The following is a 24,119-nucleotide window of genomic DNA, read 5'->3' as shown; positions in this document are numbered from 1 at the left end:
TGAATATTTTCTGATGGATTAATTTCCTATGTGAGTACAACTTTTCATTGGTTTAGATACGGAGAACAATCGCAATTCAGGGCATCTGTCTACAAATTTGGGCATAATTCTCTCCTTTCTCTTGTGTGAGTATCTACAGGAATTAAAAGGAACAAGAAAAGAGAAAGAAAACAATTTGTCTCCAGTTGTGTGGCTCCACGGTCTTACTCCAGTCTTTATTTTGTGAAAGTGAATATTAGCAAGGTTTATCATCTGAACAAACCTAAAAATGAAAATGCTCCAATAAAAAAAGGAAGCAACTGTCAAAGACTTTTTTTTTTTTTTTTGGTCTGTAAGGAGGCCAAGTTTATAAAGCATGAGTGTCCATTACAGCTCTGGGAACAGACAGACCCTTTGACATACTTCTCTTTTATTACAGATTCCAGTTTTAAGAAATGAAAATAGCTGTGTGAGAAAATTTGGGCTAGCTTTTAATGCAATTTTTATTCAGGTTTGCACATACTAAATCACTATTTAAGGGGAAAGGTCAAATAATAGAATGATTTTATCCTATAATTTTTTGAAAAGAATATCTTTTTATTAGAATTCTTACAGATCCAGTGCCAATTTCTTCCAGAAATCCATTTTTTAAAAGAAGTGTGCTTCATTTTGACCTAATACATAAATTGCCTATTTTACTGTGCCCCAGCATGTTGGCAGGTTAGCTGTTTAAATTTCCTTTCCTGCGTTCCTTTCGTCAGCAAATTTACACCTCTATTCTAGTTATGAGGCCTCTTATTGGAGCTGGGGGGGGGGGTGGGAAGTGAAGTTGCCCAAGTACTCAAGATCTGACTGACGAGATGATACACCATTCACCACAGAATTTTCGAGAATCTAGCCTTGGCAGGATTTCAGGATTTCTACCTACCTTGTACGCTGACTTGAGAAGGAACATATAAAGCGATGGTGCCTCCCACCTGCTAAGGCCATAGTGCATCTCACAACCCACTTTCATGGTAACTCATTCATCCAGGTAAGACTGCTTTGGGTGCAGACCGGATGATGATTACAATGGCAGCAGCTAATATTTCTTGAACGTTTGTTATTTCTTGACCTCTGCTTGGGATCCCATGAAGTTACGATAATCATTTTGCTACTTAAGGACCTGACTCTCTGTGCTCGAGTTTACCCAGCCAGTGGGTGGTGCCGCAGACATTCAAAACCAGTTTTGTTTCACTCCAAAAGGTAATTTGCATCATAATTTCCTCCTGTGATTCTTCATGCCTGAAAACTCTAGACTCTCTCAATTCTGCCTATTAGAAATATTTGGAAATATGAGCTGTTTTGACAAGATGGAATGGAGAACAATATAAATTAGTGGAAAACAAAATGTTCTCAGAGTGAGGTTTTTAATACTACATGCATTTAATAACTCCTTTGATGCATGAATAAGAATGATTTATTATTAGCGTCACATCCACCAGTATATAAATAAATGCTGCGGAGAGGCTGGCAACTCTTTACCCACAGAGTTTAACTATCCTTCCTGCATGTATGTTTTCATTATTAACTAGCATATTCTTTATTCATAACACAAAGGTAGATATTAATCCACATCTTGTTGGTATGATCACAAACCCCCTGTTAGGGACTGCACACACACGTGGTTTTGTTGCAGTTTGACAGTGTTGTTGAAAAACGCCACCTTTCCCAAAGAGCTTAAATAAGCACATTCAACTTGGGGAATGTGAGAGGAAATTATGAAGACAACTGGGATCAATGTGGAATGACCTTGCATCAGGGTAGGCTATGACTGTCTGCCCTGAGTGAGGAAGCTGATACAAAGAGCACCACAGGGGCTCCCGGGAGGCTCGGTCAGTTAAGCATCCAACTCTTGATTTTGGCTCAGGTCAAGATCTCATGGTTCCTAAGATCCAGCCCCACGCTGGGCTGCATGCTGACACAGCAGAGCCTGCTGGGGATCTTCTCCCTCCCTGTCTCTCTGCCCCTTTCCCCATCTCTCTCCCTCTCGCTCCCCCCCCTCCTCCTCTCTCTGCCCTGCCCTACTCTCTCTCCCTCTCTCTCTGTCCCTCCCCAGCTCTCATGCTCTCTCTCTCTCTCTCTCTCTCTCTAAATAAATAAATAAATAAATAAACATTAAAAAATAAGAGTGCACCACAGCTAGAATTATTGACTACTAAGTGAAGAGGTAAGAAAGCTGTATTTTCAGATTTGAGCCATCACTCACTAATTGGTGAAATAAAGAATCTGTTGTTATAGATCACCCTTCCCCTAACATCACCAGAGAAGAATTTCTCGTCAAAGAAACACATCTCATATTTTTACAGAAATGGCAACTGCGGCACTCAGAGTAAAGAAACAGAAGTCAAGGAAAGACAAGGAAAGAAAAATAGCTGCGGAAATGTGATTTCACTTTTCACTTATCCTCTTACATAAATTGAAAAGTAAAGATTTCAACAAAATTTACACAGTAATTTGCCTACATTTAAACATCACCTTTGGGGTGCCTGGGTGGCTCCGTTGGTTAAGCATCCAATTCTTGGTTTAGGCTCAGGTCATGATCTCATGGTTTGTGAGTTCGAGCCCCACATCTGGCTCTGTGCCATTGGCACAGAACCTGCTTGGGATACTGTCTCCTTCTCTCTCTGTCCCTCCCCTCCTTGTTCTCTACCTCTCTCTCTTTCTCTCAAAAGTAAATAAACATTTGGAAAAAAAATCTTTAAAAAATCCATTTTAGTTGTACAGCAATGTTTGCTTTTGAGGAAAAAATTATTTGAGTACCTACTGCCAATAGGATGTAGAAAAACCTTGGGGCACCTGAGTGGCTCAGTCGGTTAAGCATCCAGCTTCGGCTCAGGTCATGATCTCAGGGTTTATGAGTTTGAGTCCCATGCCGGGCTTTGTGCTGACAGTTCGGAGCCTGGAGCCTGCTTCAGATTCTGTGTCCCCCTCTCTCTCTGCCCCTCCCCTGCTCACACTCTGTCTCTCAAAAATGAATAAATGTTAAGATCTTTTTTAGAAAAACATCAATTATATAGCTTCAGAAAACACACCTATTTTAACATAAGAAACATGTTTTGAGACTTTACCCATATATTTTCTAAATTTGAGCCCATGGTTTTATCTTTTTCCTTAATCCAGCCATTTCAAAATTATCTAAATTATAATGTTTTACAAATTATCCTCAGAACAGAAATGACCTTAGCCATCAGAATTATGTAATTAACAGAGATAGTTGAAGCATTTAAAATCCCCTTTATCAAGGCATGTACATACAAGAAAAATATGTAGTTGCCAGGAATGCTTACCAAATGTCCTAAACATAATTTGTTATTAAATACAATTTTAAATACATGAATATTGTTGTCATGGTATGTAATGAAGGATGGTCCAATTGTAATTTCTAATCCTCTCTCTCCATTAATACATAAGGGGCCTGGGGTTCTTTTCTTATAGATTGACTGAATTACATAAAAAATCATGTAACTTGGGGCGCCTGGGTAGCTCAGTGGGTTAAATGTCAGACTTTGGCTCAGGTCATGATCTCTCAGTCTGTGAGTTCGAGCCCCACGTTGGGCTTTGTGCTGACAGCTCAGAGTCTGGATCCTGCTTCGGATTCTATGTCTCCCTCTCTCTCTGCCCCTCCCCTGCTCACACCCTGCCTCTCTCTCTCTCTCTGTCTCTCTCTCTCTCTAATTACATGCTAAATACAATATTTAGACACGGCATTAACACCAAAAATATCTAGACATAGTTCATATCTATAAAATACTTATATTTTCAGATGGTTTGAAACTGAGTTTTTACATTCTAAAGGGTTTTTCTTTCTATTTAGTACTTGTGATCCTATTGTTTGCTCCCTACATGTAGGGTTTTTCAAATTAACCATTTACATTGCTAAGAGAAGTGAGAAAAATTAATAAACTTATTTAATAAGAAAAATTAAAGCTCAAATGTGTTCCAGGGCTGAAGAAGATGTTGCTGAGATTGTGTCTGTAACACAAAACATAAATAAAACAAGAAAAAAAGCAGTCCCATAATAGACCCCCTCCTTGTGCAATGCCTAAGACCTGTCTACTTTAAAATATAGAGTGACTGCATTACTTAATCTTTATTAAAGTACTTTTGCCTGTGAAGCTAATAAAATTGCTTCATGTAATTTCTTGCAGTTTACTTTTTCAACAGATCCACAGTCATCAGCTTCACGGAATAGGGAATCCTAACGCCTAGTTTTACCATTGGCTTTAGTTCAAACACCAAGAGTTTAACCTGTCTTGGGTTTGTTTTATACATATAGGGTTCTAAATTCATGCAAAAATGCTCTCTCAGGCTTTTTAAAAGACATATTAAATAAAACATAATTATCATTTATAAATCCTCCGGGGTACTAATTTTCCTTGATAGCCTCAATGACTGCACCATTATTCATCACTCTGAAATCCCTCTGAATTGGGGGCCGAATGAGTCATGCTATTGAGAGGAAAATGATTGCATGATATGTAATTTATGGACTTTATATGAGTTTGATTAGTTTCATCAAAATAAATTTATCAAGATCACACTCGTTATGTTCAGAAAAATAAAAAAAAATAATTTGACATTCAGATTATCCATCTAGCTCACAGGAAATAAGATGCAGTGTTCTTAACTTCGATGCTACTAGAATTTCTGAGAATTCCTACTTCCATGCTAGGACTTCTAACGTTATGTGTGCACACACGTGTGCACGTGTGTATAAATATGTGCATGTACACATACATGTATGTGTGTATATGTTTTTAATTTGTCATGACCTCCACAATCATGCACCATTATTTTACCTTGCCTTTTTGTTTTTATTTGTTTAATATATTTTATTTGTTTGTTAGTTTGTTTTCTCTGTCATGAGTTGCCTGTCACTGGACTATCTTTAAATCTGGGAAATTTTAAATGATGTGTTTTTCCCCCCAATGTAACAAAAGTAATAAATTATCACCATATAAATGTTAATTATACATACAAAATAATTAAACAATTAAAAATCATAACATCTTGGGGTGCCTGGGTGGCTCAGTCGGTTAAGTGTCCTACTTTGGCTCAGGTCATGATTTTGCAGTTTGTGGGCTTGAGCCCTGCGTCGGGCTCCGTGCTGAAAGCTCAGAGCCTAGAGCCTGCTTCAGATTCTGTGTCTTCCTCTTCCTCTCTGCCTCTCTCCTGCTCTCTCTCTCTCTCAAAAATAAATAAACATTAAAAATAATCATTACATCTTGACTTTGGACGTACATTTTCATATATTTCTTGTCATTTTTCTATGCAAGTATCTCAGATTGATTTAAAGTTTTATATCCTATATTTTTGACTTTAATCTTTTGTCCTGTATCTTTCACATTATACTATGTGTTGAATCTTACCTAGTTTCATCAAAACTTGATTTTAGAAGCTGTGTAACAGTCACTGTATGGTTTTAACATTTTAACACATTCATTAAGTAACTTCCTTGCTGATGGTCATTTGAGTATTTCCAATTTAGGGATGACCTCTGTAATAAGCATGGGTCTGGGCCTACTTCCCACTGATCTTTCTGGAATCTCCTCCCAGGAATATTACTTCAAGCACAAGTGGGCCACACAATCTAAAGCCCTGTGACTGATCTTTCCAGATAAATTTTTCTCCAGAAGGAAAGTACCAATTCACCATGTAAGTAATCATATACCAAAATGCTTGAGTCCCTGTAACCTTGATGATACATGTTGATTCTAAAAATCTTTGCCAAGATTATATGTGTCAAGTTTGAAAAAAAGACTAGGGTTTTGACTGAGACTGCATCAAGTCTATAACTACTTTTGAAAAACTTGACATTTTTTAAATTGAGATCACCCATCCAAAGACACAGCATATTTATTCATTTATGCAAACCTCAACTCTCTGAACCAAGTGTTCCAACGGTCTTCATATTTAGAATGCTTGTTATTGTCTTTAAAAAGAAAACTAGATACTGCATATCTTTCGTTTTTGTTGGTACTGTTGAGAATTATTATGCCCCAAATATTTTCTATTTGGGTATTGCTGTCCACACCCAAATAGGCTTAAGTGTATTTTGCTATCTCTAAGTCATTTAGAATGGAGTACATAATCATAGTATATGTAAAATTGATATTATTTTATTCTTTTCCTAAGTATTAGATGTACATATTTCCTTGTCTGCAGCATCGTGTTTTATTTACATTTGACTTAATCAAAAAAAATTTTTTTTTAATTTCTTACAGTAAAATGTTACTTTCACTTGTATATTTTGTAACTTAAAATCTTGAGAGCCTCAGGCATCTGATTTTATGCTAATCTTTCTAAATCTGATTTTTCTTTTCTGCTCTGCTCTTTAATTAATTTGAGTTCATCTGGATATATATCCTAAATTATGACAATGTTTCCTTTTGTCACATTAATTAAATCAATCCTTTCTTAATTCTTGTATTATTTTATGTAATTTTAGAGCTTCCCAGGCTTCTTATTTTCTTTCATCCCTATTCATATTTGTGTTCCTTTGCTACCTTTTCAATCATAGTTACTTAATAATATGCTTCAATATCTGGTAGGTACAGAAAAAGGAACCAATCACTGCCAGGTTTACCCTGATAGATAGTTAAAATACATCATGTCACTTACTGCTGGAAATGACCCTTAGGGCATATGTGTTAATATTTCAGTGTCATAAATAATGACTCCTGAGGTTCAGAGATATTTTGTACACAGCTCACTCAACAAACAAGCTGAGGGTTATTGGTTTACCTAAATCCATTTTATTTTTTTTCTCTTTTTAAAGCTTTTAACTAGCCTCACTTGTTTATGTTTTCAGATGTATGTTTAATTATTTTACAATTTTAAAAATTCTGAGGGTCATTTTTGGAAAGCTTGAAATTAATGAAGAGAGCAGCCGAGGTGTATAATTGTGGTTTCCAAATACATGTTGCTTATTCCGGCCACACAGTTCAAATTCCTAACAATCCTTTGGAGTTTTATTATGCTTTACAATAAGGGTCTAGTTACAACCTTGGGCAAGACAGCTGGTGGCCAATATATTTAGTATGGTTATCTAGGGGGAAATTTGTCATCAACTAATGGCATTGTGACAGAGTAAAAAAGGAAGTTCTGAAATTATGCACAACAAAACGTGAGCCAGGAATGAAGACTCAGTCTTCCTTCTTTAATTCATCACCTACACACACTCAATACACACACTCCGCCACAGTGGAGCCAGGTGGTGTAGACCATGTACTCTCAGGACTTCACGGTTCCTAATAATCATCATCATAATAACAATGCACATGCAACAACAGTCTCATTAATACAACAACTAGTTATCATTTATTGAGGGCTTGATCAATGCCGAGCTCTCTCTGTATCTAATTTCATTGAATCCTCAAAACTCGGTGAAGATTATACCATAGTTTCCATTTAATAAATGAGGATATGGAGACATGACCAGCTATGAGTGATGGACATGAGATGGGGACGGACGTCCTCCTTAAGTGCTGTGCCTACTGCTCCTGCTGGTGAATGCCAAGGCAAGAGGCAGAAGGTCCAAGGAACATCTTCCTGTTTATTTCTACCCCTTGCAGCTGATACGAATGCACCTGTGGTAGCTATAGGTGGCAGCAGCAATCCTTGGGAGAAGAAACCCTGCATTTTTCTCTTTTAAGATGTGTGTTACCTTGGCCAACCAAACTAAGTCTTTCCAGCAACTTCTCAAACCTTTGGCCATCTATCCAGATAGCTGCTTCTCTGGCAGCTTTCTGAAATCTCAAGGATCATGCAATCATTAGAGACAAGAGCTTAGAACCCTGACAATTCTGCTTTATGGCTCCGTAATTACAGAGCTCCTGGAAATCACAGGTAAACCTTAATGTGTCCAGTCGTGCATTGAAAAGCCCTCCCAACATATAGCTGGCCCTTGGTTTTATAGAGCCAGATAGGTACTGAATTTCAATGAGTGAAGTATGGTTTGCGAGAGAATTTAGCCAGTATAGACTTTTAATCTACATAATTCTGGTTCAAACATGGCTCAAGCAGATTCCTTGGCTGGTATTATCTAAAGCACTGCCTCAAATCTATTTTTCATCTTATTCATAGACACTTGATTTACATAGCAGCCATTTAACTGATAGAATTACGATGATCAAATTAATTTAACCTGTGTAAGCAGCCAAGTTGGATCATTTAAACCAAAATCAACATTGAGGTCCAAATCATATCATGGGCTTTCTACCTGGATGCAATGCACCATTTCCTCATATTTTAAGTGAGGAAAACAATCTCCTGCAAGCCCCTCAGCCCCTCAGCTGCCCCCTCCCATCCCCCCACCCCTACCCCCACCCCCACCCCCACCGGCAGCTTTGAATCCTGTTTCAGGATCATTCTTCCTAGATCTGGCCACTTTTGGAAAGCGGCCATGTTTATCGGCAGCAGGGGAGCTCCAGGAGCTCTTGGCATCTAGCAGCTGTAGCAAGGCAGCTGCCTCTCAGTGTTCAGGTTCACCTCCTGGTGAAAACACAATCATATTTCGGAGTTCAGAGAATCAGCGTCCCTGCTGAGTGACTAGAGACTCCACACGCGGAAACAGAACTACCCCTTAACCAATGGCCAGATTTCCTGTAAGTGCCAGCTGCAGATCACGGGAGTGAAGAGAACAGCTTTGCACAAGTCTATCTCTACACTGGAAAATAAACGATGGCCAAAGGCCAGTTTCAAAAAAAGGATTTTGTAGCATCGAACACATGCATGCCTATCTCCTAGGAAACGATACAAAATTCTTTCCTCGCCTATAAGAACTTTGTACAGCTAATGATTTTCGTAATTTGCTGCACATAAAAATACTTCTTTCTGGTTCTCGATTCAGACTTTCATTCAGTAGGTCCTGGGTGGAGTCTTTGAATATGAATTTTTAACCAGCTCCCTTGGTGAGCCTGGCTTAGGTCGTCTGCACTACACTTCGAGAAACAATGTTTTAGAGTCTCGTTCAGTTTTGGAATAGTGGCAGTATTATGTACTTATGCAAATATAATTATAAGGAAAAAAACAACAAAAACAAAGATTTACTGTCCCTCTCTGTTTCCCTTTCCTCCAGCAAACATGAACTCCACTTGTTCCAGGCACCTGGTGGATTGCAAATGCAAATTGTAATATTTGGAGCCTAGGAGTTATAGTTGGGTGACCGACTATCCCCTGAGCCTGAGGCTTCCCAGTAGGGCAGAATCCAGCCAGGAAAGGAGGAAAGCCCCAGGAAAAATTCCTACACTACACTACAAGGCACAACAATGGCTTCAAAGTTAAGTGTAAACAAGTTGCTTTGAGCCCTGAAAGAGGAAACAACCAATTCTAAGACGAAGGAGGAAGCTTTATAAAAGAATTTGCATTTGAGTAGGAACTCAGCAAAGAGGGAAGGGCCCACGCAGGGAAAACACAGTTGCAAAGTCACAGAGGTAAAACAGTATCTGAAAATGTTGCAGAAATACCAATTAAGAAGATTATGGGCGTGAGGATTGGGAAAGCTGGAGCAACAAGGCTGGAAATTACACCACGCAAGTTTGCGATGGTGCTTTGGAAATAGTAATTATATCATACTTGCTCTGTTGTGATCTGTTCGATGCATTAGAATTTAAACAGGCAAAGTATTAGGAGCTGTTGCAAGAGATGCCGAAAGTGAACAGGCTCCATCTTGAGAACAAAGTCTCTATTGGTGGAACAGGAAAAAAAAACGCAGTTGTTCAAGCTTATCTTAAAGAGACCATTTGGAGGACTGAATAACTGATTCATTGTGGCAACCGGAAGAAGAGGAAATAAGAACATTTTCAAGATTTCCACAAGACCTGTGGATGGTGATCATGTTGTTAAAAGGATTGGGGAACCCCGGAGGAAGAACATTTCTTTTTGGTGAGGAAGCTAAGATAATAAACTCAGTTTTGAGTTGTTTGCGTTTGGGGGCCTAACCTAGATATCACTGTGAAACAAACCATCCTACAACTCTTCATTATTTCTCAGGAGTTAATGTCAGCTGGGCTCAGCTGCAAGGTGCTGGTTGAAATAGCAGTGAGGGCTGAAGGTAAAGGTTGGCCCGCTTGGGCTTCTGTCAACTCAGTAAGGCGGTCTCAAGGTAGCTGTCTTTTTATGACGCCTGGCTTCTAAGAGGCCAACAGCAGAAGCTAGAAAGCCAACAACAGAAAGGCTAGGTCTCTCGACTGGGCGTTGCAGTGCTTGCATAACATTATCTTACACCTTCCTGTCTAAGTGTCTCATGCCAGCCGGGCTGGGGCGGCGGGGGGCAGGGAGGAAAGGCCCCAGGTGTCAATGGGTGCAGTCAACAAAGGTGCAGCCCTCTCTACCCTGCCACAGTGCTTGTAGAAGGCACATGTGGAGATGCACTGGGGGACCAGAGTGAACCGCAGTCTGGCTCTCCAGAAAGAAATCAGAACTGGAAACAGGGGTGGAGGAGTTTTCTGAGGGAAAGTTAGCAGTGGAAATCCTAACAGTGGATGAGAAGTTCGGAGAGTTGAGAATGGAAGAGGTCTACATTCAAGAGAGGCGTTTTGGGGAGAAGCCAACAAACGTGAAACTCTACCAGCCAATCAAGAGGACACGGGAAGACTGATGTTCCTAGCAACTGCGCAGGACAAGACAGGGGAGGTGAGGGGACGGGGCTGGGGACTGACTGCAGGGCTGGCAGGGAAGGAGGTGCTAGGAAGGCGGAGTGGGCACCGGCGCCCCCTGCCGGATGGTGGTTGGAGGCTAGTGCCTTCAGTCCAATTTGCCAGTTTTCCAGGCATGGGGAGGGGTCCAGCAGCCGGGAAAGAAGAGAGGGACAAAGGGAGGACTGGACGGTGGCAAACTCCTGTGGGGGGCACCTTTGGCTCCTGGAAGGGGGATGAGACGGGAAGAAGCAAGTAGACAAGGGTGTGTAGAGGGAGGTGTTTGGGGAGTCGCGAGCGCTCCAGTACATCTGGGTGTTCCCTGTGAAGATGGAAGTAGAATCAGGAATTTCTTCCTCTTCAGAACATCTACAGGACATTTTTTCAATGTCAGTTATGGGTGCACAAAACTGAAGTTCAAAAGAACTGGCAATGAGAAAACAAGGGGTTGCAAAAGCCAGGTTTTGTCTATCCGTTTGCTTTATCATTTTCCCTCATTATTTTGGTTTTAATTGTGCATTACTCAAGTGAATTGAAAAGGCGATGTCATAAAGGTAAACAGTTTAAAGCCGGAGGGTCCAGTCACATGCTCACTAACTTTTGGAAAAATGGGACTAGCTATATTAAATGATAATTAAATGTATCTTTATCTTGTGATACGTAGATGGTAATAGGCTCTTTTTCCATCTTTTTTTTTTCCATGTAAATTTCTGTTTTTAGGAAAACTGGTTAATTGTATGACAATTTGAACATTATATCTAGGTATATATACAGAGTTACTTTCAGTTAGTGCTTGTCCTACAGAGAGACAAAAATCCTTTGACAGAAAAATACTATGAATTAGGAGTTGAGTAATTCAGCCTAAATAATTTACTCAACCAAGTCAAAGACTATCGTGAAGAGAAAAGGCCAGATAAACCAGCCTTTTGTAACCCGGGTTAATATTACAGTGTCTTATGTACCATGGGTGAAGCATGCCTCCTGGTAGCGAAAATAGACAAAAGGTTACTATCTTGGCCTGTAAAAGCAAGATTTTAATTTTTGTGTCTTCATTATGTCTTGCCTTTAATAGAACAAGGGGGAAAAAAAAGATGCATGATGAATGGAATTTACAAATACTGTATTTGCTCACAAAGAGAGGAAGTATGTCTCCCATTTTTGTGTCATTGTGCCTGGAGTAGAAGCTCTTGGAAGGATGGAGAGTGAATAAATGAAGCATGGGTATTGAAATCAGCTTTATTTGGACATAACCTGGAAAATTATAAAGCAAAATTATAAATCAGGATGTAGGTGTTACAGTGAATCTACTATATAAATATCCATCCCAGATACTGTATTGTATACAATAATTGTGCAAGCTCAAAAACTTACACACATATAGAATGGGTGGCTGGGCAACCCCAGCTTCTGAAGTAGTTAAAAAATGTTACTAAATGTATCAAAAATATTTTCTAGTATTTCTACTGGTAGGAAAACATAGACATGAAAGATTTGGATATATTTCATATTAATCTTTGCTATAAGCAGATGGCTTTGGATGCATATCTGGATGCTTATGCATGCAGTCTACATCCTTTCTTCCATATGCATATATCCATGCATATCTGGATGCATATCCATGGATGCATATCCATGAAGTCAGCATCCCTTCTCCCACTTTGCTTTAGAGAAAACAAGTCAAGCTGGTGGTGTGGTGGAAAATAAGCGGTGATTCCTACTTGAAAACTGTTAGAAGATATCTAGAGTTCTACCATTTAGCTCCAATCACAATACTGAGAAAAATATATTAAGATAAGTTAGCTATTTTGAGAGTACGTTACTTAATCCAAAAGTAAATAATTTAGAAATAGAATATTTCATTCCATGCTTAAAATCCTCCATTGGAATAGGTAACGCATTTGATTTTATTCAGTGGAACAGATTTATGATCTCTAGTTTGGAGTAGTCTATGTAGGCTAATAATTTCACTTCCATGATTTGGAGTTCTCCCTAATAAGGTTGTAAACTGTCTGCTGAGGCTACTCTAATTTTGCATATAGTGTCTAGCTTCTGTTTTTATCTTTGCATGAAGGGGAGGGGGACAATGTCTCCAAAGACATTGAATCTCTATTAAATAATGGATACAAAAATTCTAACCACTAGGGGTGTGTGTGTGTGTGTGTTTCCGTGTGTTACATATGCATATGTGTATATACATATGTATACATATACATATATATGTACATATATATTCTACCTGTGGTCTTGTTTTTTAACTTGGGAAACAAAAGAGATGATAAGGAGGAAAATGAGACAAAGCCACACAAACTGAGCCTTAGAGAGGCTAAGGGGCTAAGCTATTTATTCATCAGACTGGCAGAAACTGCCAGGACCAAGGCAAACTCACCCACATTTAAAGGTGATGCAAACCCCCAGGGACCCTGAGTCAAGCTCTCCACACATCATATCCATTAGCACGTGATGAATAAGAAGGAAGCCTAGGTTGGCACACATTATTCTAAAAGTGCTGTTCACCAGCAAATATTTAATATATATGTACACATGTATCTGAAATTATCCTAATGAAATGCCCAGGTTTTTGTATTTGACGGCCAAAGTGACCTTGAATGTTAGCAGTGTCATTTGCTACTACCAATAGTAGTATCAATACTTCTTCAATGATAAACGGTGAAGGGAAAAACTTAACGATAAATTAAGTATTTTTATGCTGCCTGCATCCTGTAATATTACGTCAAGTGTTTGAACAAAATACAGAACAGTCACGGGGTCGTGCAGGGGACTGCTCATTCCAAGAACCCTTTATCCCCCATCAAGGTTAAAACTTCAATGAGTTTCCATTGGCTGAGTGATTGCATAAATTAATGCTATTCAGAACAGCTTTAACTTGCACAGCTGACTTGGGAAATGTGTGACTAAGCTCCTAAATTGGCATCGAAGGCACATTTGCGGGAGTTGCCGAAACTCTGCACTACTTACTGCCTTTCATCCCCCCTCACTTCCTCCCATTATCATTATCACTTTCATCACAGGCAGCTGAAGTTTCTCCTTCAAAATCAAAAGCCCTTGGAGAACAATCCTGCCTTCAAGCTAGGGGCCGCTGAAAATGTGTTGTCTCTTTCATTTACATTTTGATTAAGTGAAAGTCTCTTAATTTGGGCCATTATCGATACATAAATCTGTAGAGAAAATGAACATGCATTTATAATGCGACCAACATGACATGATTTACTGTTCTTCTAAGGTGTAAATACAGAAGGAAAAAAAAAAAAAAGTCCAGCTCTTAGGTCCCCTGGACGTGTACACGGCCAGAGACTAACGGGGTGACTCACGTCCTCTGGGAAGGCCCCGTGTGCTTCATCTCGTCATCATTCCAACTGCACTAGGTCTCCAATTTTAAAACCATCATACATAAACCTGTCTACTCTACTTGACGGATCTTCCTGTGGGAAGGTTTGTGAGTGGTAAAATGAAAGGCTCAAAATGGGTTTCCATACCTGATTGTGGACTTTGTTTGGGGATTTTGGCTACCGCTTGAGGGCTGGAGGTGGAGTGCATTCGCTGGTTGCCAGAGCTGTGGATGCTGCTGGGAATGGCCACTGAGACATTCTTGCGAGGCTTCATATCCTGCAGCCACATGGGTGAGGCTTCGAAGGCCTGCATCCTCCTAGCATGGCTGTTGGCATTGACTTTCAAGTAGGCCTGGGCTTTGTGTTCCTGCAGCTCTCCGTAATTAGCGTCTGTCACCCTGCATTCATACAAGCCTTCATCCTTTTTCCTCACTTTGGAAATCTGAAGCTTGTGAGAGATGTCATTGCCTTGGACTTTCACTGTCTGAAAAATTGCAGGTAGAAAAAAAAAAAGTGCTACATCAAATGATTTTGTTCCCATACGTGCTCCTAAGCTTGCTAATGTTGGGAAATGAAAGGGTCTTAATAGCCTCGTAGCCACAGTCAGAGAGCTATTTATTTTCTCAACAGTCAAATACGAAGGTCGTATTTATCCCATTGCACTAACAACTGGCTTCACAAAATCATGGGGTAATTAGTTCAATCCGGCCAGCGCCAGAGTCTCTCAGCCGTGTGGTCCCCAGATCCTAGGTTCCAGGTCTGCCATTTTCCAACCATGGGATTGACCTCTGCCTGGTTGGCTCCGTTGAACGAAACACGGACATAATAAGGTAAAGGATATGGTTTGCACTGCCTCTTGTCATCACTTCAGCTTACAACTCTGAGAGATCACAAAACTATGTTGTTGGGGACACAAGGGTTTAAGTGAGAATGTGTTTTTATCCCCACATTGGGGATGCCTTACTAAAGGTAGTGACACAAGGCTTGAATATTAAGTATTCTTCTTAAATGTTTGGTGCAGGCTTACCAACAGTCATGGGGTGGCATGACTTGGGGTGCAGATTAATATCACCTGGTCTTATGGGCAGAGTACATTCTTCTGGCCATGATAGGGTCTTTATGCTACTGGAACTGGAGAGGCCATCAATCAGACGCTGGTTTGATTTTCAAGAGTGAAACCGGCTTTCTTATTTCTTCTAATAATTTTAATGCCAGATTAACAGCAAAATTATATATAATTGTAATATGTAAGATTATATATAATTTTATATTATGTCGAATCTACATATACACATAGATATCCATAAGCGTCTTTATCAGAACAGCTAGATTTTATATACATCATCTATTATCCATGATTGACCGGATGATGGATTTCATAAGACACCCAGGATTTAAGGCCTTGGATGATTTTGAAAGGCAGGGAAAGAAGTGAAGAAGGCATACACTTTCAAATGCCCCAAGTAATTAAGAAAACTTGGGGAGCGCTCATCTGTTTTTACCTACAGAGTTGTATACAGTTTCCAACAGTTGAACCATAACCATAGTATGTATTTATTTGTATGCAAACTTATTTATAAATATACTAATACTATAAAAATAATGGAGACTAATCGTTTCAAATATAGTCAGTTGAGTCTCCTAATAAAGTTTGAAATAGTTGGAGTACTTATATGATTATTTTTTTACAGTAAACTGAGATTTGGGGGGTTGGATCCGTGATTCTCAGCACTGATTGCACATTAGAATCCTCTAGGGAGCTGTTAGAAAATGGTCTCATTTGGATTAATGTGGAAACATTAAGTCTGCATCTCCAAGAGGTGAAGCTATCACAATGTTTCATAAAAGAATACCTGAGAATTCTGTTAACAACCGCTGGTTTAAGACACATGACATGACCAAGGTCACCTTGGAGGTAAACTGGGAACCAACTACTTTCTACCTCAGTTTATAACGAGAATTTTTTGCTGATTTACTAGATTTTATTAACCTTTGGCATAGATAATACTGTTAGTCGCAGTATGTAGTAGCTGTGTGCATGACCGTGTTTCTTAACCGCATGCTTCCTTAGTTCAGGATGTGGGAAGCTATTTTCCTTACCGCTTTTTGGAAGATATAGGCGTGGGTGAAGGGTGAAACCTGACTAGTCAGTAAACAATCCAGCCACATATATATGTATATAAAATGAAATACTTAAGAAAAGTATTGTCAATAATTAATTTTACCCATGAGCCTTTCTAGCATCGTGTGAAAACAATAATTGTGTGATAGCATAATAATTGAATTAAAATATTCTAAAGTCGATAAGTTTATGAAGGTAAATTGTAGTTTTTGGTTTATGTCTTATTTTTGTTTGATATTTGCTTCCATGTTTAGATTATACATTTACATTTATTTTATAAAATATTAGTTTCATATTATAAAATTATAGACTATATAAAATATTATGTGTTTTTATAAAATACATGTATTTTATAATTTACATATATCAGTGTTTTATAAAAGAATTCCTAAACACATATATACGCTAAGGAGACCTTGTACTTCCTGATTATACAACTATTTCATTTCTAGTAATGGAATCTTCTTTATTATTTATGAATGAGCTAGGCAGTTCTATCAATATAAAGTGATTGTAGGAGGTTTCAATTGTGGTGTAGTAAAAAGATACAATTTTCTTTTTATTTCTAATTTCACATAGAGTTATTAAAAGTAATAATCAGGACAATCGAAATACATCTCGATATTTTCAATAGGTCAACCTCCTCCACTATGTTTTATATTTATATTGGCTTTGGCTTTATATGATTTTGAGCACTGCATTAGAAATACATGGCATGCATTATGAATCACATTGAAAATTGAGTGTTTTCAAGAAAATTTCAACATCCCGTTGAATGCTTTAATTTTTTCCTGCCTAGGAAGATTTTCATAAGTTAGTGCTTTACTTCCTATTAAAGGATAATTCTTTCTATGATTTTGAATGAAGATTAGCATTGCAGCGCTACAGGCTTATAACTATTTATTTAACTGTTAAAAAAGAGTGAGAAAAAAAGCGTCACACTCTTTGGCCGGCAAAACGAATCTTTAGTAATTGTTTAAATACTTACGATATTAAAGTAAATAATTTTATTGTGTCATCTTTAAATCGGCTTCAATTTTTTTGGGACCCAGTGAAATAAGAAAGGGAAGACTGGTTCTCGTCCTGCGTTCGTGACATTGCCCTTCTCGGGGACAACTAGTTAAAAGGCTTTTTAAAAAACCTAAAATTCACTAATTTTCACCTGGGGCCTGCCTGGCAGCTGACAAAGGCACGCGCCCCCTGTCGCCTGTCGCTGTGATACTCACGCTGATCTTGGTCCCGTCGTTGTCCGGGTCTCGGTCGGGCACCAGCTCCACCTGCGGGAGAAGGAGACGACGCTCAGACTCGGGACCCCCACGGTCCCCATCCGGTCCCGGGGGCGGCCGCGTGGAGCCTACCGGACGAGCCCCGAGCGGGGGCAGTAGGACCGTCTCCGGTGGGGTGATTCAGAAAAGAGACCGACGAGGGCGAGCGCGGCCCAGGCCACCGCGGCGCGGGGAGGGGACCGCGCGGGGGCGCTGCCGAGTCGCGCGCGCGGGGAGGTGGGTCCCGGACGCGCCGGGCCCGCGAGGGGGCGCGGGCGCGGGTGGAAGTTTGCGGGGACGGGATTCTGCGTCTTAGCCCAGCCTGCGACCCCTCCCTGGGGTCTCTGCCAGATTTTCCTTTTTATTTCCGCTCCGATAAGGCCGCCGTCTCTTTTGCTGAACTGTTCAATCTCTGCTCGGACCCTCTTTTCCTCTCTCACCGCTTCTTCCCTTTTCCTCTTCTCCTCCTTTTCCCAGCCCTGCTCCGTTTTCTCCACACCTCCCTTTCCCTTCTCACCCCACCCCTCCGCCCTCCTCTCCGGGGTGTTGAGGAGTCACCTCCGGGCCCCTCCATCGTTCACTTCCCATCCCCTCTCCCTTCCGTCTTTCCTTCTCTCCCCGCCTCTTTCCACCGCCCCCGCCTTTTTTCCCCCTCTCTGTCGCTCCCTTGCCCGCCTCCACTTACCCCTCCTCTTTTCCCTTCTCTCTCCCCCTCCCCCAATCTCTTTTCTGACAACCTCAGTCGTGAGAACTGACGCTGTGTGTGTGTGTGTGTGTGTGTGTGTGTGTGTGTGTGATGGAGACACAGAACAATCCCTCCCCACCCCACCGTCCGGAAAGGGGAGGAGAGTGTCCTGGGATGTGTCAACACAGCAGTCCCGGAAGGACAGCTCCACCATCGCCGGTACTAAAAGGAGGAAGTCATTCCCAGTTTTAACTGGGGAAGACTCCACAACAGGACGTCCTCCTTGGTTTTAACGTGATATCAGCAGGACACATTCCTGCTCACTGCCTGGTATTGCTGGCATCAGTGGCGCTAACAGAACCACGCGGGCCCCCGGGGGCGCCCCCTAAACTGGACACCTAGAGGACTAAGGGGGTGAGTGGGACACACTCAGGGGGTCGCTGCGGAAGACGCGACTCCGCTACCTGCGCACCAGCCACCTCGGCCCCGGGCTCCAGGTCCTCGGGCCCCCGCAGAAACCACCACTGGATCTCCAGGTACACCGAGGCAGAGCCACTCTGGAAAGCGCAGGACATCTCCACATTCTGCCCCTCGGTCGCTGTCACGTTCCGCGGAAACTCGGTGAATTTTGCTGCAAAACAGAAATGCATCTTGTTGGAATGTACACACCACTCTCGTCAGCTTCTCTTTCCTTGAGAGCTCGCTACATTTTTCTTGGACTTAAAAATCAGGGCAACAAAACCCCTCCGTGACATCTCGGACTTTGCCTGGCTCCCCAACCCCCCTTCCTTTGCCTCGTTCCTGTCTCATTTTTGGGATCATGCCTAAATAACTTTGTTGTTGATGAAGTCCAGATAATGGAAAGGCTAACAAGCTTGCCAAATAACTCCCCTCTGTTAGCCAAGATGCCCACATACCTTTTGTCAGACTGCAGCATTACCCAAAACTTACAAAGGGATTCAGTGAGCTACATTTTTGACAAATCTGCCAAGCTGATCTATGAGGAGAGCCTCTTGCGCTAAGTTTCTAAACAATCTGTGACTAACTGGATGTTCATATAACAGAGAATGGATCGTGATTACCTGTCAAAATGCACCTTCCTGATATATCAAAACAATGGTTAGCGATTGCGATAAGACCACAGCAGTGAAACAAGTTGCACACGTTCTAAGCTGCGAATATTTCTTTCTTTCCAGATTCACCTTTGTATTTGTTCTCATCAAGCCATCACGCTGCCAATTGCTGTACATCATGGCATGTAAGAATCACACCCCTCATTTGAGTTCAGATTAAAGACTATTTTGAAGCCACCAGAGATATATTTTTTTTCAGTCTTTTCAGTATCGATCTTGACACTGCTACTCTGCAAAATTCAGAGTTAAGATGAAACTCACGAAAATGAAATGTTCCTTTTCCCCAAAGGCATTTCTTCAACATGGAATGCTTTGGGTGTTTGTTCTTATCTTGTCTAAGGGACACTTTGCAAGGAACTGATGTTTCCCCGAAAGTAGTCTTAGGGAGATTTGTGGGTGATGGAGGTGCACAACTACAACGCACACTCATGGACAGGACTGGGGGGGCTGTAGCACTGATTTTGGGTGGGTGCACCTTCCCCCCACTTTTTAAAGAGAGGCACCATCAGTGTCTCTTTTCAAAATTTTGTGAAATACCCAGACGATCTCTACCGAAGTGGAACCGTATTTATACTTAAAGGAAGTAGCGGATGTTAAAGAAGACATTCGGCTCTGAAAAGGACTTTTCTGTTTCAGCTCCCAGGAGGAAGATAGCATTTCTGCTTGCAGAAGTGATGCAGTCTTCTGGCAGCAGAGATGTGATCTGTTGTTCGTGGTGCTGAAATGATCACTGCAGCCTGCGAAGTCCTGAACAACTGGATTCAGCAGGCTGCTGCTGTTTGTGATGCAAGTCGTGCCTTTTTATGGGTCCTCAGAGGAGTCTGTCCTTTGATAAACACACATGCAAACGAAGTCGCAAGGACCCAGAAAAAGGAAACTCTAAACCAATTCTGCCTACACTGAGGACTGGCAATGGAGAGCCCCCCATCCCCAGCTCTGTTTGTTTGCGATGATTATGTATGCATGAGTGGTTACCCAGTGCATGCACACAGATACAAGGCGCACATACACACACGCACACACACACACACACACACACACACACACACACACACCCCTGTGTTTGCGCTTGCACAGGAACCCACTTCATTGTCAGGCACCAACTAGGCTTGCTCTCAAATCTAGCTTGCCTACTATTTAATAAACTTTAAAGAAAAATGCCAAACAGAACACTATTCCACCGTTACTTGCTAAGAATCTCACTACATCTGCTTGGCCGTTCTTTGAATGTAGAGAACACACACACACACACACACACACACACACACACATTCCACAAGCAAATGTATATTTGCCAATGAGCACACACTTACCTTGAGAAGAGAGCCCTTGTTGTACATATAAAACGGAAAAGAAAACAAATCCAACATACGCCAAAAAGATCCCCATCATTCCAAAAAGGGGAGGGGGGGTCACATCAGTGTAGCCGACAGCCAAAAAGCCCTAAAAGAAAGGAATGCAAATGTATCAGAGGCTCGGTCTCAGAGCCCTGGGCGCGACACTGCAAACATCCTGCTGCTGGTTCAGCGAGCACTGGCTTTGGGGAGAGGGGAGCGCAATTCGCGAAGGTTAAAACCAGCTGGCTCGGATTCGGAGACGCTTCGAGTCCACACTCGGGCTTGCAACGCGGGGAAGTGCCTCAGCTGCTTCGCTGCCTGCTCTCAGCTACCTGGCAGCTCGTCCAACGTCAGCCCGCTGCTCCGGCTTGCGTGATCACTGCCCTCCCTAAACGCCGAGCCAGCTCGGGAAGTGGGGAGTGGGCAAGGGGGGCGGGCTGGAGGACTTCACCGGGCTCGCCGCGCCGCAACTTTTCCCTCTAATGGCTGCGATGATGCCTTTAACTCTCTGCGCGCCAGACAGCTCCCCACCTGCCGGGAACTCGGGCCGGGCAGCCCGCGGCAGGCTCGGGGCTTGGCGGCTCCGTCTACGTTTTCCTTCTGGGGAGCAGGAGCATTTATTTTTTTCCAGTTTGCTTTTTCCCTCCATGGATTGACTCCTTCTTGCCTCGGCAGACCGGCTCGGTGCTTAGGAGGACAATACAGTTGTAGGATTGCGGTGTAGGATTGCAGGGGGCTGGGAGCTGGAGATTTGGGGAGGAAGTTGGGGCATTGTTGAAGAGGAAGGGAGGATTGGGATGGGGTGAAGGAGACTGCTTTAGGGCGAGGAAAACAGTCGTTTGAGGGAAATGTCGCTTAACCAGTTATTAACTGCTTTAACTAGAATGATCACATGCTATTATTCCTCACGAATTTAGTGCCGAACAGCCTCCAGCGGAGGAGAAAGCTCATGCAGGCACCATACCACTCTAGCTGGCAAACGGAGAAGACAAAAAGTATGAAAAGTCACGTATTGAGAGAATTTTCCAGAAAGAAAAGCCCACCACACGACGATTACTTTTATTGTATTATTTTTTAAAAAATCCATATGCCCCTCTGCCTTCCCTGCGTCTGTCTCACACGTATTTTGGAATGGGGGAGGGGTTTTAAATACCATTAAGGTCTCCATTGCACGGGTTTTCTTTTTTGTTTCTTTGCTTTTCTTTTGCACAACAATAATTATCTAATGCTCCCTAGGATTATATGAATAAGGAATATTCTCCTAGGGACAAAAAGCACAATAAGTTTTGGAATTTGAAACAAATCTACTTATTTGCCCTGGAGAAGGTTTGAGATAGAGATGTTCTATTTCTTATTAAGAACCTAAAAACAGTGTATTAAAGACTCCATTTGTCCTTATGAAGTCCAACCATTAGCCAGTGAATTTAAATCTTTTTAACAAAATTAAAATCATTTCCTATTTAAGCAGAATACCAGATATTTTATTCCCATTAGTATTTCTATGCAACTATACCACAAATTTTCAATATTATTTGGAAATATGACTCAGCCTTAACAATGCTGTCAGGAAACCAATGCAGTATATGTATTTTCATTTTACTGGTAAAAAATCTGTAGTTGGATAATTCCTTCACTAACCAGACAAAAAAAAATAACCATAACATATCTGTTGAGTTTTTAAACCACTTATGCTTCTACTGCTGAATGCAGCAACAACTTAAATGACCAGAAAACCAATACACAATAACTTCATAAGAATATTATTTATTTTCTGAAGATATATTTATTTTTCACTCTGAATATAAGATTTATAAGATTCGAAGAAAGTCATGGGGAATGCTTTACATTGGTTTGTGTTTAGGCCAACAAGACTCCATATCCTTGTATTGAGCAAAGGATTCTGAAGTATGCCATTTCAAGAAAATAAGTCTCTTTATGCCCAAATACTTCCTCATGGAGAATGTATTTAGAGTACGGAAAGAATCCAAGTTAATATACTTGCCCCGTACTTAACATTATTTGGAAAATAAACAGAACTTTGCAGGTATGAGATCCTCAGAGGTTAACTTTCAAGTTATCCTTAACAAGATATGTTCAATGTTTATCTCCTGGTTTTAGCTTTAGTTGAACATATAACATAATCATGAGATTAATATGTCATGAAAATGACCTGACTTCAAGGTTATCTGCTGTTCGAACAGTTTCCAGTACAAAGAAAAGGGCATCCATTTTAAGCAAGGGAAGTTCTGAATTAATTTAGCAAAGCACTTCAATTTCTTTTAAGGGGAACTTGATCATTGTAACTATAGAAGTACAATAAAAATAAGTTGAAAAGTGTTAAAGTATGAGAAAAGCTTTTATAGGACAGATAAGCTATCAAACTACTTTATAAGCATTTAAGCAACAAAAGAAAGAAAAAAAAAAGAAAAGAAAAAGAAATAAAGAAACAAGAAAGACAAAATTGGAAAAAGATTTATGTTCTTTTTCTTATGAAAAATGCCCGATAGGTATATTATTCTCACTTTTGCCAAGATAGACCAATAATTTCATCTTAAATATCTGCTGTATCATTTCAAGGACAGTATATAGTGCTGGCAAACAAACTTGCATTATTTCCTTTAGAACATTTGCTTTATTAAAGACAAAATATCTCTATATTAGCAGTTTGAAATGATAAGAAAGTTTAATTAAAAAAGTAAATATACCCAATATATCAAATGTCACAGTTCTGAGGCAAAGTCCCACTATTTTTTATTAAGTTCCTGTAAAATACCACATTCTCCTATAAAATTGGTGGTAACTTACCAGCACAGATAACTTGTTTGCATCCAGAAATGGGAGAGACATTTTCTTCCCATTTCTCCTTTCCCAGAATGATTGCTGGTCCCTCACCCTATAAAAATGACTGCAAATCTCTTCTTAAAACAAACAAGCAAACAAAAACCTATCTATGAACTAACGCTCCAAAAATAAAATCTTACAATCTCATTTTTAAAATTGTTTTCTTGCCTTCTAAACTAACTTTTTTGTTAATTTTTTTTGCTGTTTTAAAATTTAAATATTTGTATCACCAGAGCTATTTTTCCTCTGAACTGTGTAATAGGAATGCTTATTTGAATACGTTCCTTCCTTGGGTATAATTCAATCTGGCTGAGTTCATTCCATTGCCTTCCTTTGATATCTTATTTAGATTGCATCATACTCTTTTCTTGTGTATGAAAACTTGTTTAACTTTATCTTTCAAAAACTGCTGCCTTATGATGTCCACAGTCTCACATACACTTTCAGAGCCTTTGATCCACTAAGAATTAACTAAGCAGGAGAAGGGCTCTTCAAGATCTGTGATTATAAACTAGATTGGCCCTTTCTCCTAAGAGGGCTTTGGGGCATCTGTGCACCTTGAACTTGACGGGGATCACCATTTTTCACTTCCAAAGGCTCAAGAGGAAATTACTTTCCCTATTCCATTTGCATAATCTGTCCTAAATTGAGACTTAGTGCCCAATGTAAACTTTTAAAATTTTCTCAACAATTGGAAGATCCAAGATTATGTATTTTATTTATAAATAACC

The 24,119-nt window shown here is 40.5% G+C and overlaps 1 protein-coding gene across 4 annotated transcripts in view; it reads right to left on the bottom strand.

The window, feature by feature from the left end:
- VSTM2A (V-set and transmembrane domain containing 2A) overlaps positions 1–21,097 on the bottom strand; it is a 28,543-nt gene extending 7,446 nt beyond the window's left edge. For 2 of the 4 annotated variants that reach the window (XM_011280293.3, XM_011280294.3), the window contains exons 1-4: positions 20,524–21,020; positions 18,542–18,708; positions 17,354–17,404; positions 14,153–14,489 (exon numbers count right to left, since the gene is read on the bottom strand). In XM_011280293.3, coding sequence (XP_011278595.1) covers positions 14,153–14,489; positions 17,354–17,404; positions 18,542–18,708; positions 20,524–20,602 — 634 coding nt within the window. In that variant the 5' untranslated portion in view covers positions 20,603–21,020. Of the gene's footprint in view, positions 1–14,152; positions 14,490–17,353; positions 17,405–18,541; positions 18,709–20,523; positions 21,021–21,078 lie in introns of those variants that run through there. The other 2 variants (XM_011280292.3, XM_019825254.2) reach the window with 2 other exon arrangements.
- Positions 21,098–24,119: the final 3,022 nt, after the last annotated feature.

This window comes from Felis catus, chromosome A2 (genome assembly GCF_018350175.1).
Source record: "Felis catus isolate Fca126 chromosome A2, F.catus_Fca126_mat1.0, whole genome shotgun sequence".
NCBI lineage: Eukaryota > Metazoa > Chordata > Mammalia > Carnivora > Felidae > Felis > Felis catus.
This window is presented reverse-complemented; position numbering and strand designations above follow the sequence as displayed.